The sequence below is a fragment of the Equus przewalskii genome, chromosome 10 (assembly GCF_037783145.1).
Source record: "Equus przewalskii isolate Varuska chromosome 10, EquPr2, whole genome shotgun sequence".
Lineage (NCBI taxonomy): Eukaryota > Metazoa > Chordata > Mammalia > Perissodactyla > Equidae > Equus > Equus przewalskii.
The window spans coordinates 1,509,885-1,524,352 of record NC_091840.1 but is presented as its reverse complement, the minus strand read 5'-3'; the positions used below and the strand labels follow the sequence as shown (position 1 = coordinate 1,524,352).

Below are 14,468 nucleotides of genomic sequence, written 5' to 3'. Positions count from 1 at the left end.
GGTTCTTTAAAAAAGGTCTGGGGGCCGGCCAGTGGCATAGTGGTTAAGTTCACTCGCTCCAGTTCGGCAGCCCAGGGTTCACAGGTTCAGGTCCCGGGTGCAGACCTACACACCACTCATCAAGCCATGCTGTGACAGCGTCCCACATAAAATAGAGGACGATGGGCACAGATGTTAGCTCCGGGCTAATCTTCCTCACAAAAAAAGTCTCACATTGTTCCAGGATGTACACACAGACATTAGACTGACTTAAAAGAGTCGTAAGAAACCTTCTAATTTGTTATTTACTTTTTTTTTTAAAGATTGGCCCCTGACTAACATCTGTTGCCAATCTTCTTTCTTCTTCTTCTTCTTCTTCTCCCCAAAGCCCCCCAGTACACAGTTGTATATTCTAGTTGTGAGTGCGTCTGGTTGTGCTATGTGGGAAGCCACCTCATCATGGCCTGATGAGCAGTGCCATGCCCATGCCCGGGATCTGAACCAGCAAAACCCTGGGCCGCCAAAGGAGAGCGCACAAACTTAACCACTCAGCCATGGGGCTGGCCCGTTATTTACTTTTAATAGAAAGATTAAAATAAAAGAAGTAAAAGTGTTTAACACCATGATAAAAGTCAGCAAAATTTTAAAAAAACTATTTTTGCGGCGAGCCTGAAACGATGGGCAGGCCTGGAAGGCTCCTGGACAAAGAGCGCCACTTTCCAAGACTGGGTCTCTACACTGACCAAAGCCCTTCCGAGGTGCGCTATCACAGAGGCGACCTCGGGCCACGCTTCAGTCAGGGGCAGGACACCACACGCCCTGCCGCACACAGGCCACGCGAGGGGCGGAGGCACCAGGCTGCAGGTTCTCCTCTCAGCAGTCACTGCACTGTGCACTGTATTTAAAACAGCACTGCACAGTGGAAAACGTCACAGGCCGTTGTTTCTGAAAAGAGGTATTCACCGATAGATATGAGATAAAACGCCACAATGGCTTTCAATCTACTGTCTGCTTTTATCAAACAAATTAAGGATAATCTAGATTTTCCTAAAATAGCTGGACTCCGTCTTTCTCGTTTTCTAGTAACTTTGCGTTGACTGAACAGGCTTTGCCCCCACATTGTTCTCAATTTTTAAGATTTTGTTTCAAATAATCCTTAGGAAGTCCCAATTGTTAAGAGCATAAAATATCTAGTTTTTGCTCCTCAACTATACTTGCTTAACGTGCCGAGCGCACGCACAAAGTCTTTCACCCGCTGATTTCTAGGACACTTCATGGCGGATTCTACACCCAGAGACGTGCTCCGCAGCCTGCGGCATGGGCATCGAGTCTGCCTCCACCCTCGGGCACGTCAACACGGGAAGAGCAGTTTCCCGGTCGAGGATTCTGGCCATTCCTCCCACTGCTCACCCAGGACCAGAGCATGACACTGCACTCCTGGAGGGACTAAAGGTCAGGCTTACAGGCTTCTGGAGAGTTCCAAGCTTAGGAAGTCGCTCTACCTGATCCTCCACAACAGGGCACGGCAGTCCAGGTCTCCGAGCCAAGCCCAGCATTAACCCCAAGAGACAAACAGAATTCGTACTGAGGGAAGCTCTGGCTCGGCCTCTGACACAGGCTACAGAATTAAGTCCCTAAGGAGAGACAGACCTGCAACATGGACACACCGCCTCTCCTAACTTAGGTCTCACTATTTATAAGGAAATGAGCTCAGGGGCCGCCCAGTTGGCACAGTGGTTACATGTTCGCTCTGCTTCAGTGGCCCGGGGTTTGCAGGTTCGGATCCCGGGCATGGACATACCCACAGTTCATCAAGCCATGCTGTGGCGGGGGGTCCCACACACAAAATAGAGGAAGATGGGCACACATATTAACTCAGGGCCAATCTTCCTCACCAAAAATAAAAAAGAAAGAAGGTGAGCCCAGACTACTACTTCCTGGCAAAGTCAAAGAACTGGTGAGATAAAAATCAGTTTAACTCACAGAAATTTTTAGACCTCTTTCTAAATTCAAAAAAACACCTTGGAATCCATTTCAGAAGGCGGCTCTGTTTTAAGTCCTCACAATCTGAGAAATGCGACAAGAGACCCCTGGCGTCGAGGGGGGCCTTATGCACGCCCGTGGAGCAATGGCCTTGTCCCTAACACTCACTCGCCCGTGGCCACTCCGGTTCAGCCAGAGGCACCCCGGTAAACACAAAGTTTGGAAGCAGATCAGAACCTATTTCTAGAAGCCACCAACGACAGGTAAATCCTATTTTAAGAGGAGCGAGGTCCTCTCGGGCATTCGCTGCCGCCGCTCGTCTCCAGGCTAGGAACGCGGAGGAGCCGCCGGGGCCCGTGCGCGGAGCCGGGCGCGAAGGAGCCGTCCGAGCACAGCCCCCGACGCGGGGCCGGGCTTCCCGCCGACGCCACAGCGGCCGCGCCCGGGCGAAAGCTCGGCGCCCCGGAAGACCCCAAGCATCCTCCGCGGCAACCGAAAGCCGTGCGCCTCGGGGGGGCTCCCTCCGATCGCAGCGACTTCCCACCGGACGGGAAGGGGGCGCGCCCGTCCCTAACTCAGCCCTGAGGGCGCCCCGGCCGAGCGAGGCTCCCGGCCCCGCGCCCCTCCGCGCCCGCCGGCCCCGGGCCCCGCTCCGGGAGCCCAGCCCTCCGCGGACGCCGGCGGGGCGCGCGAGGCCCGGGCCGGGGAGGGCGCGCGGGCGAGCCCGGCGGAGGGAGGGAGCCCGGCCTCCCGCAGGCCGCGCCGGCAAATCTGCTGCCTCATGCCGGCGCCGCGCTCGCGCCCGCCCGCCGCCCCACTCACGATGCTCTCGGCCATGGCGGCCGCTCCCGCCTCCGGGCTCGAGCCCTGGGCCGCCGCCGCCTGCCGCCCCACGGGCCTCGCAGCCCCGGCCCCGGCCTCAGCCCCGGCCTCCCGCCGCCGCCGCCACCGCCGCTCCAGCTTCGCCGCCCGGCCGCCACCGCCGCGACGTCCGGTGCCTCGCAAAACGCGCTCCGCCGGCTGCGCAGCCCCGAAACCCGGTTCCGGCCCCACTAACGGCCCGCGCATGCGCAGGGCGGCCCCAAGCCCGGCCGCCGCGCCCCTCCCCGCCTCGCTCGTGGCCCTGCACGCCCCCTCTCCCTCCCCCTCCCCCTGCCCCGCCCCCCGGCCTCTCGAGAAAGAAGCGCTTGGAAAGATGACTGTGCTAGTGACATATGCTCCTTATTTAAAAATCCAAGCAATACGGAAGAGTCCAAAAAGAAACAAAAGCAAGTATCCAGACCTCACCCAGAAGTAACCACCGGTGGGGTTATAATTGGGCAAAGTGTCATTCCGGGCCTCTCGATGGTCGTATACAAGCAGAGAGAGAATTTCAGGAAGGTGACATCATACCTTTATGTCATAAAAAAAAGAAAGAAGGCGTTTTCCCTGAATCTAACATAAGAGAAACGAATGGATTTAGACTGTGTTTTAGATAAATCTTTCTTTGCCACAGAGATATAATATTCTAAAATATGCCGCCAGGGCCAGCTTCATGGGCACCCCCTTCCACCACTCAGAAGGGCCTCATGCTTGGCTTAATGCTCTGCTGTCACCGTCTTGAAAGATTTAGTAATTTTCAGCAGGGAGCTCCCCAGTTTCATTTTGCACTGGGCCCTGCAAATTTGGCAGCTGGCCTTCCATATGAGTGTGAAAGAGAGTTATGAAAAGCCCTAAGAGGCCAAAATCTATGTTTTTTAACCCCATGGTTCAATTTCAGATTGTATTTTTTTATCTCGTGTGCTGAAAAAAGTTAGGAAATTGTTAGTCTCATTTCCTCCCCATCCCCATCTCTTAATTTCACTGATTTTGTTATTATAGTTACAATGTCAGTGGTTATAACACATTCTGTTCTGTAAGCTCAGTTTCAGTAGTTATTTGAGCTTGGTTTATTCATTCCATCAACAAATACTTATTAAAGTGCCTACTTTGTATGTGGCATGGCTCTAATGCTAGGGATAGAGCAGAAATAAGATAGATCCCTGCCCTGGTGGAATCTACCAGCAGAAGGCAGACTGTAAACAGATCAAGATGTAAATAGGTGAAGTCGGGTGATGACCAGTGCCAGCTGACAACCAAAGCAAGGGAGGGGCCGGAGGGTAGTACAGGCTGTTTTAAATAAGATGGTCAAGAAAGACCTGTCTGAGGAGGTGAGGCTTGAACAGTTCCCAGAGGAAGCACAGACATCCCAAGGAAGAGTGGAATAGAATGAGGGGAAGCACGTGCCAAGGTCCAGGGGCCTGAGAAGTGCTGGAGTGCTCCAGGAGCAACACAGGGGCCAGTGTGGCTGCGTGCAGTGAGTGGGGGCAGGGGAGCGCTGGGTGCAAAGGCCTCAGGTTCTGCTCTGGGTGTGTTAGGAAGCCTTTGGAGGGGTGAGAGCAGAGGAGATGAGCTCTCTCTTGCATTTTAGGATTCTTCCGGAGGCCTAGTGGAGAAGAGACAGTGGGGAAGGGGCCACAGGAGAAGCAGGGAGACCCTCAAGGAGGCTCATGCCATAGTCCAGAGGACAGCTCATGGTGGCAGCGAAGGCCGAGAGGTGGCTGGACCCCGGACGGACATTGGAGGAAGAGCTGGTAGACTGTCCGAAGAACTGGTTTTTATTCTGCTGGTACATCCTTCTCCTCTTATTTTCCCTCTTCTTCTTGTACAGAATGGCCTCTGATCTTTTCACTTCTCTTATAACCAAATGTATCCCTTACACAGAAGGGCCCGCCTATGCCTTCTTCGTGATGTCTCCTGGTATGATTGTGTTCGAGCATCGCATGAGGATGGACAGGTTATTCTATGACACATTGCTTACTTTTTAACCTCCATTATGTTATTGTGAAGGTATTACATTGGTTTTTTTTATTAAGGTTATGAAAGTTAACATCCTTGTGAAATTACAGTTGTACATCATTATTAGTCATGTTGTAGGTACATCACTTCACCCCTAGTGCCCTCCACCCACCCCCCCTTTCCCCTGGGAACCACCGATCAGTTCTCTTTGTCCGTATGTTAACTACCACCTATGACTGGAGTCATACAGAGATCGTCTTTCTCTGTCTGGCTTATTTCACTCAACATAATACCCTCAATGTCTATCCATGTTGTTGTGAATGGGACGACTTTGTCCTTTTTTGTGGCTGAGTAGTATTCCATTGTGTGTATATACCATATCTTCTTTATCCAATCATCCATTGCTGGGCGCTTAAGTTGGTTCCACATCTTGGCTATTGTGAATAATGCTGCGATGAACATACGGGTGCATGGGACTTTTGGAATTGCTGATTTCAGGTTCTTAGGATAGATACCCAGTAGTGGGATGGCTGAGTCATAAGGTATTTCTATTCTTAACTTTTTGAGGAATCTCCATACTGTTTTCCATAGTGGCTGCACCAGTTTGCATTCCCACCAACAGTGTATGAGGGTTCCCTTTTCTCCACAGCCTCTCCAACATTTCTCACTCTTGGTTTTGGATATTTTTGCCAATCTAACAGGTGTAAGGTAATATCTTAGTGTAGTTTTGATTTGCATTTCCCTGATGATTAGTGATGATGAGCATCTTTTCACATGTCTATTGGCCATCCTTATATCTTCTTTGGAGAAATGTCTGTTCATGTCCCCTGCCCATTTTGTAATTGGGTTGTTTGATTTTTTATTGTTGAGTTGTGTACATTGATTTTTTTAAAGTGATATTAGTAGTTGTATTAGTTTTCTGGTGGCTGCTTTAAAAAACGCCAATGACTGGGTGGCTTAAATTTATTTTCTCACAATTCTGGACGCTGGAAGTCCGAGATCAAGGTGATGGCAAGATTCTGAGGATTCTTCTGAGGCCTCTCCCCTTGGCTTGCAGACAGCCACGTTCTCCCTGTGCCCTTCCCATGTTCTCAAGCATCCCTGGCGTCTGTCCATGTGTCCCGATTTCCTCTTATGAGGACGTTGGAGTCAGGCCTGCCCTAATGGCCTCATTTGAAGTTAATTACCTCTTTAAAGGCCCTGTCTCCTGGCCCTGTGGCCTAGTGGTTAAGTTCAGCACGCTCAGCTTCAGCAGCCTGGGTTCAGTTCCCGGGCATGGACCTCCACCACTCTGCAGCAGCCAAGCTGTAGCAGTGACCATGCTGTAGCAGCAACCCACATGCAAAGTAGAGGAAGATTGGCAGTGGATGTTAGCTCAGGGAGAATCTTCCTCAGGAGAAAAAAAATGCTCTTTCTCCAAGTCATGTTCTGAGGTACTGGGGTTGGGACATTAACAGATGAATTTAGGGGAACACCATTCAGCCCATAACCATGGTGGTGACTATAATTTCATCCAAAGGCTGCCCATCATCAGGACAGGACAGAGATGGAGCTGGGGAGGTGATGGTTGTTGCCCTGAGAGCCTGGCTTCGGAGCTGGATGCAGCCTGAGTGTGTCACCTTTGAGGAAGAGGTGAATGATGGCTTGACTACAAGGTCTAATCTCAGTTCTCATCCTTGCCCTGACTTCTGCCCGCAGCACAGAAGCCTGAGTGGTCCTTTTAAAGCATGAGGCAGGTCACAATGCTCCTTTACTTGACTCCCATAATCTCCCCATCTCACTTGGAGCAAAATCCTTCCTTCTTCAAACTTACCAGCCTTGCTCCCACCTAAGGCACTTCCCATGCCTGAAATGCTCTTCCCGCACACATCAGTGTAGTGTGTGCTGGGTGCACCGCCCAGACCCCCACTTGGGCTGAAGCTGCTGAGAGTGTGAGCGGCCAGCAGTCCTCATCTGAGCTCCCCTTGGGGGACTGCCCTCGCCCTGGATCACTGTCCCTTTCCCAGGCAGCCCATGCTCAACAACAATCGATGGCTATCAAGGCCCAGCCCTTTGTCCCAGTTTAGGACATCTCTGCAGGCCATCCCGGTTCCAGAGCTCCTCATAGGATCCCGAGCCTTTGTTGTGACTGCCTGACAGCTCACCTTCTCCCTGTGCCCAGTCCTCTTTCCTTCCCAGAGGTGGATCCCTGGTCACTTTCTCAGAGTTGGCCTTGCGGGGGGCGTGAGCTGAGAAAATCCATGTGGCTTGTTTCCTTGCCTCCTTAGGTTTCTTCTCAGTCCTCTTCTTCTTCTTTGAATTGAGGTGAAATTCACATAACATGCAATTAATCATTTTAAAGTGAAAAATCAGTAGCATTTAGTGCATTCACAATGTTGTGTAACCACCTCCCCAAAAGGAAACTTGTCCTACTCAGCAGTAGCTTTCTGTTGCCCCCTCCCCAACCCCTGGCAACCACCAATCATCATTCTGTCTCTGTGGCTTTACCTATTCTGAATATTTTCCATAAATGGAATTACATGATATGTGGACTTGTGCGTCTGGCTTCTTTCACTGAGCATAATCTTTTCAGGGTTCATCCGTGTTGTGCGTGTGTCAGTGCTTCATTCCTCTGCATGGCTGCATAGTACTCCACTGTATGCATAGAGCACGTTTTGTTTATCTGTTCTTCGTCGATAGACATCTGGGTTGTTTCCACTTTTTGGCGACTGTAAATAATGCTGCCTTGAAAATGCATGTATATGTATTTGTTTGAGTCTCTGTTTAAAATTCTTTCGAGTATATATGTACCTCGGAGCCAGACATCTTCTCACAGTGAGGCCCTCCCTGATCACCTTATATGAGACACCACTACCCCACACCCTTTATCTCTCTTTCCTTGCTTCATAACTCTTATGATTATATAAAATAGAGTATATTGACTTATTTATTCTCTTGCTTTATGAGTTCCCTGTACTAGAATGTAAGCTCCTGGTGACTGGGGATTGTCAGGTTGTTTTCACGGCTGTGTGGCAAGGGCTCAGAATGGCCCTAACAGAACAAACCCTTGTATCAGTTATGTGTTGTCACAGCAATGCTGTGTAATGGGCTCTCCCAAAACCTAGTGGCTTAAAACGACAAGCACTGCTTCGGCTCACAATCCTGCGGGTCAGGAAATTAGGATGGGCGCAGGCTGTGGTTGTCCTGTGGGAAGCTCGTAGGGGGACATGAAGCAAGAACAGAGAGAAATAGTAAATGAAGCAAAATTGAGTACATCAGAATAGAAGCGAAAAGCGCTCCAGAAGCCCAGAAAGGGGGAGCCCACTGCCCCCTGGGCAGGAGACGTCTGGAGCTGGACGCAGGAAGGAGATTTCAGGGGATGGCAAAGGTCGGGTCGTACGAGTGTGGGGCCATTTGGGGCCAGCCAGCAGCCCCTGTGGCTGGATTGTGAAGTGGTGGGTAAAGTGGGGAAGAGAAGCTGGGGCTGGAATGCCAAACCCCGGTGGGGAGGATGGTGGAGACGGGATGGGGCCCTGGCATGCCCCGGAGGTCACCCTCTCTCCTGCCATGAAAACACGCATGTGCAGAAGGTCTCCTCCCAGTCTCTGCCCCCACGACCATCAGAGGTGCCCGGAAGCCAACAACTGACGTGCACATCATAGCCTCACAAATGGAACAAGGGAGGTGGGGAGACGTGCGTGCCCAAGCAGGTGGGGGTCCCCTCTGAGCCTTCCTTCCCACCACTGTCCTAGCCACTGAGAGAAGACGAGATGAAACAGAGTCAGAGTGTCAAGCACACCTTCTGTCCATCCACAGGGTGGCTGCGTGGCCCGGGTCCTTCCAGGCACTAGGGCACAATGCTGACTGTGACAAAGTCCTGCCCCTGAGAAGCCCAGAGGGTTGGGGAACCCAGGTACCATGAAACCAGGAAGGATGTGAGCTGGCCAATGGATATTGTCTCATTCTTACCATGAATGAATCAGGGGAATAATCTTGCCTATAGCTGCGGGCAGGTCTCCAGGGACTATTCCTGTGAACAGGGTCTGATCTCTTGGGTGAGCTGATGGAGCAGCCAGAAACCTGCCAGGCTGAGGCCCACCCCAGGGCCCTGTAGTGATGGCCACGAGGCCCACACCCTGACAGCCCCATCCACGTTGTGCTTACGCAGAACTTCAGGGAATGCACAGAAAGAGCCAAGAATCTGGGCTCGAGAAGAAAGATCGTCTGCATCTCAACAGGCAGAGGCTGTCTTAAGCCCTAAAATGTGACTCCTCACATGATCCGGTTGTGACTACAGCGTCCTGGTGGGGCTCATAGCTGCCAGAGCAGCCAGAGACAGGGGCAGCATCAGGCCCGGTGTCCCAGCCAGAGAAGCTGGGCAGGGGACCAATGTGCCTGTGCTGGTGGAGGATGAAAGAGGGGGAAAGGAGCCCCCTGCTGTCCCAGGTAAGCCAGTGCCCTGGTGGCCTCCCCTGGGTTTGGAGATGTCCCCAGCCCTAAGGCCCGTGGGAGGCCCCTGGGCCCAGTTCTTACACACCCTGGCCCCTAGCCCCATCCCAAGCCTTGCCGTATGCTGGGGTTAGCCAGGCGGCGGATGTCCATGAGAAGCTGCTAAGATTGGGGTTGAGGTCTTCCCAGTCAGGCTCCTTCACCTCACCCAGCACCCCGTTCAGACTCTGAAATGTGACCCGACCTTGTCCTTGCATTTGACACTGCACAGATGTGTCCATGCCCCGAGGAAAGCACACGCCCAGGGCTTGGTCCCCCTCCACTTGTGACTTCCCCCCACAGGCCCCTTGGCCTTCTCACCTCCCCTGTGGCCCCTTCCCCACTGCTCCTGTTCTCTCAGCCCAGTGCTGGCCCCCGGACAAGGGGTTGGGGGCGACCTCTGGCTCAGGGTGAAGGAGGGACTAAAGGCCAACATCCCTCCCACCTGACCGTGGAGCTGCAAGGTGACGTCCCCAGCCCACGTCCACTCCCATGGCCTCCTCTGGCCCCAGTCCACCCAACCTAGCACTGGCAGCCTGTCCTTCCGCTCCTACTGGCTTGTTGGTGTCTGGGGGGCTGATAAATAGCCCTCCTTCCCTCTGCTCTGAGTTCAGAAGAAATGAAGCATCCATACAGAGTCAGACAGGTGGGGATGAGGGGCAGCTTCTTCCTGGTAAACTGGACTGGAATGGGACCCCTGCCTAGACGTGGGGTGTCAGCTTCCTAATCCTCCCCCCATTCAAACTTCATCACTGGCAGAGCTGGGTGCCTGCGGGCCTCCCCAGCGGGGGCTGGCAGGGGCAGGCTGTCCCTCTGCTCCTGCAGAGAGAGACCAGAAGGCCCTCCCACACCTGCCTGCGGGGCAAGGGGGTCAAGTGAGGAAGAAGGGGCAGGCAGAACTGAAATTGAGATCGTCCATTAAGCGGCCAAGTAGAACAGGCTTTGCAGTTTCTCTAAACCTCACCGATCAATGAGCCACTCCTCTGTGGGGAATTGTGAGGGGGGACAGGCCCCCAACATTCAGCACCCCTTAACTATTCACTTTGGTACGGCCAGGAGCCCCAGGCTTGGCTGAGTCCTGCTAGAGGATGAGGGGGCCCCTTGGAAGGCCCTGCGTCCCACAGAGCCCTGGTCTCCTGGTGGCCCTTCTCCCTGCCCCGGGAGCCGGGTGGGCAGGGCCCTGGCCTGTCCCCCACTGTCGTGGGCCCAGCACAGCACTTGCACTCAGTTAGCAGGGCTGACCAAGTGGATTCTGGGACATCAGGTCTGGTTTCAGAGGCAGTGAAGGTGGTCACTTGGGCCAGCCCCTCTGCCTGGTGGGCCCCAACCTCCTGGCCTGGTTGGAGAAGCCCCCCAGTGACCACGTCTTTTGCCACACAGGTGCAGAGGGGAGAGGCGTGGAACGGGAATAGTTATTTCCCACCATCGCCTTGCTTAATCTCCACCACGGACTTGGAGGGGGTAGTAATCCCCCTGTTCTAAAGGTGCTGGGACCCTCACTGTCCCCTCTGCTACCCGGCCGAGCACGACAAGCCTGGAGGCTCCATGTCTTGGCCATCTAGGATCTCTGAGCCCCCTCCCCCCTCCACCGTCCAGCTTTCTCCCCTCTGCCGGCTCTACCCCTTGCTGTGAGGTTTCCTCCCTCCTGACTGTCAGGGGTCTGTGGGAATGGGGTGGCACTGGCAAGGTCTCCCTTTTCCTCCTCCCTCTGCAGGACGCTGGGGGCCAGGAGCCACCCCTCTCTGGGAGCAGCCCACTCACTTCGAGCCACCTGGGTCCAGCACTCCAGGAGGGCCAGGCCTGGAGGACAGGCCTTGGGGGAGGCCTGGTCCCCTTCCTCCCCTCGGGAAGAAGTTGCCTCAAGTGCCTGACCTTCCTATCCAACTTCCTCTTCTCTCTGCTCAGCCTGCTGGCCCTGGCCATGGGGCTCTGGGGCCTGGCCATCAGGGGCTCTCTGGGGAATAGTTGGGGGGGCCCCCTGCCTGCAGACCCCATGCTGGGGTTGGTGCTGGGGGGGCTGGCGGTGAGTGTGGTGAGCCTGGCGGGCTGCCTGGGTGCCCTCTGCGAGAATGCCTGCCTGCTGCGCTGCTTCTCGGGAGGCCTTCTCACTTTCCTGGTGCTGGAGGCCGTGTGGGGGGCCCTGGTGGTAGCCCTCTGGGGCCCACTGCAGGATGGCCTGGAGCATGCCCTGCGTGTGGCCATCACCCACTACCAGGATGACCCAGACCTGCGCTTCCTCATGGACCAAGTCCAGCTCAGGCTGCAGTGCTGCGGGGCCGCCTCCTACCAGGACTGGCAGAGGAACCTGTGAGTCCCGGAGCGCGGGAGGGAGGAGGGTGGCCTCTGGTGGTCAGCAGGGTCCCCGGGGCTGGAGGGGGGTCACCCCCCACACACACACGTCTGCACACATACACACTCAGACCCAGCCAGGGCCAGGTGGACACGCAAGGATCTTAATGGAGAAGCCCAGCCAGCAGACTTAGAAAGTCACTTTTGGGGGATTTTCTTTGGTAAGGACATCATACAAAACACCTCAATGTCAAATGACAATAACTTTTAGGTTGATTCAGGATGTCATTCTGGACCACGACTCCACAGTCCTCCCTCCACCGTGTGTGCGTGTGTGTTTCAGCACTCTCTGCTCAGGCGCACAGCAGTTTCTTTTTTGTTCTGCTCGAGGCTATCTGTTTTGTCAACTGTCCCCAATGCACAGACTCTGGAGCAGCATCTGCTCTCTATGTGACACTCACGACAGATGGTATATGCTCCCCCCTTGGGCCTTCCTGGTGTGTGTATCCAGGGGAAACTGACCACAAGAGATGGAGTCATGTGGAGACTCTCAAAAACCAGCCATTCGTACCCAACAGTCACTAACACGTGTGGAGCCCATCCATGTGCCAGGCACTCTAGAAGCATGCACCTGGGTTGTTCTTGTTTGCTGGCTGCATGTGACCTTGGATTGGTGGCAGCTCCCTGTGGAGTTGTGGCCACTTATCCTTTGAGCCCCTTCCTTACAAGACCCACTCTTTTGGGAGATGAGGCAGTGCCTGTGAGGGAAGGTGAGGGGGATGAGCCTACAGGTTGCAGGGTCCTGGACACCTGTCGGAGGCCAAGGGCGACTGGGGACTGTGACCAGAGCAACACTCCCTGGCAGCCCTGGGAGCTCTTCCCAAGCCTCCCACCTCGTGTCACTGGCCAGTGCTGCCCCTCACTTCCCCACTATGACCCAGTGACCACTAAAGAGGCCTCTGTCAGGCCTCATCCCACCTTCTCCCACTCCAGTTCCACTGCTCAAACCAACTCAGCAGCATCTATGGAGCCAGGCTGTCTTTTTTTTTTTTTTTTTTGAGGAAGATTAGCCCTGAGCTAACTGCTGCCAGTCCTCCTCTTTTTTGCTGAGGAAGACTGGCCCTGAGCTAACATCTGTGCCCATCTTCCTCTACTTTATATGTGGGATGCCTACCACAGCATGGCGTGCCAAGTGGTGCCATGTCCACACCTGGGATCCAAACCAGCGAACCCCAGGCCGCCGAAGTGGAACATGGGCACTTAACTGCTGCACCACCGGCCTGGCCCGAGAGCCAGGCTGCCTTTATTTCCACCCCTCATCAAATGCTTGTCTCCCCTTCAACCATCTCATTAAATATGGCCCCTCTAGCCAAGAAGCTATTACATCTGCCTGCATGTGCAGAGGGCTACCACATGCCAGGATCAGTTATAGAAAGCTGGGTATTGTGTGTGTGTCTGTGTGTGCATGTGCATATGTATGTGTACATGCTTGCCTGTGTGAATTCATGCCTGTGTGTATGCAGGCGTGAACGTGTGCATGTGCATGAGTGTGGGTGTGTGTGCATGCGTGTGCACCTCTGTGTGTGTGTGTGTGGCCATGGAAGCTTGAAGGTGGATGGGAGACACTCTGTGCAGCACCAAGTCCCAAAACAGTGGGTGCTGCCCTCCAGCCTGACGCCCTGTGTGCCCTGCAGGTTCTTTAACTGCAGTTCCCCCGGGGTCCAGGCCTGCAGCCTTCCTGCCTCCTGCTGCATCAACCCCTGGGAAGATGGAGCCTCTGTCAATGACCAGTGTGGCTTCGGGGTCCTGGGCCTGGATGAGGATGCAGCTCAGAGAGTGGTGCACCTGGAGGGCTGCGGCCCCCCACTCCGACAGTGGCTGCGAGGAAATATCCCGGTCGTGGGTAGTTGCTTGATCACAGTCGTGGTGGTCCAGGGGGCAGAGCTCCTGCTGGCCACCCAGCTGCTGAGGGTCCTGGCTGGCCGCAAGGGGGCGGCGGAGAGCCCCGGAGGGGAGAGGGAAGGTAGGCCTAGCCACTGGAGTCCCAGAACTGATGTCTGGCCCTCTGCCAAGCTGGCTGGGGATGACTGGCACCGGGGACAAAAGATGGGGGCAGTGGGATAGAGTCTGGGACCCTCCCAGGGAAGGCGTCAGAGTGACCTGCGTGGGTGCTTGTGGACGTGCACCTCGGACACCCGAGCCTCCTCCACCTGCTGGGCCTCTGCTCCCCAGGGTCCCCTCTCCCCAAGGGCTGAGCCTGCCTGCCTCCTTCTCAGTTCTGTTGTTTCCCCAAGGCTCGGCTGGAATGAGTCCCCGGCGGCCACCTGATTTCGCTCTGTTTTGGAGGCTTTGCCCCCAGATCCACTGACTCACACTGCCTGATCGCTTGCAAAAGCCACTGTGGTCTAAGTGTAGACCGACCCCCAAGAGGTGCTGCCGGGCCAGCGTCTGCCTCCCACAGAGGATGCAGGCAAAGCCACCTGGCTGGGAGGGAGAATGGGGTGGGACAGGGACTGGATGAAATCTTGCGGCCAAGCCCCCAACTCTGAGCCCTGCCTGTGAGGTCCCACGTCCAAGGCCCATCTCCCACCCGCCTCTGAGGCCAGCCTCAGACCCCCACCTTCAAGGCCTAACCCTGAGACCCAGCTCCTTACCACAGCTTGGCATCTGCCCTCCTCTGGGGCCACCTCCCCCTTTGCTATCCATTGTGGTGGTTGAGGGTGAGGCCCAGGCCTCTTCCTCCAGAATTCTTTTTTTGGGGGGCAGTAAATGTTATTGAGATGTATCATTCATGCAGTAAATTGCACCAATCTTAAGTGGGCAGCACGAGGAATTCTTACCTATCTAAACACCTGGGGAACCACCACCAGGTCAAAATTCAGCCCCAGCAGGCTCCCCCAGCCCCTCCCTGTGGTCACCCCTGTTTGGACTTC

At 54.7% G+C, this 14,468-nt stretch overlaps 2 protein-coding genes across 2 annotated transcripts in view; one reads left to right on the top strand and one right to left on the bottom strand.

Annotated features, from left to right (window-relative positions):
* The window catches only part of NPLOC4 (NPL4 homolog, ubiquitin recognition factor), a 70,654-nt gene extending 67,647 nt beyond the window's left edge, over positions 1-3,007 (bottom strand). Inside the window, exon 1 of the mRNA XM_070561331.1 lies at positions 2,785-3,007. Coding sequence (XP_070417432.1) covers positions 2,785-2,799 — 15 coding nt within the window. The 5' untranslated portion in view covers positions 2,800-3,007. The remainder of the gene's footprint in view (positions 1-2,784) is intronic.
* Positions 3,008-8,926: 5,919 nt separating this feature from the next.
* On the top strand, positions 8,927-14,351 carry TSPAN10 (tetraspanin 10). The gene is made up of 3 exons (XM_008520389.2): positions 8,927-9,204; positions 10,961-11,553; positions 13,230-14,351. Exons 1-3 carry the CDS (start codon positions 9,148-9,150, stop codon positions 13,657-13,659), a joined length of 1,080 nt encoding a protein of 359 aa, XP_008518611.1. The 5' UTR covers positions 8,927-9,147; the 3' UTR covers positions 13,660-14,351.
* Positions 14,352-14,468: the final 117 nt, after the last annotated feature.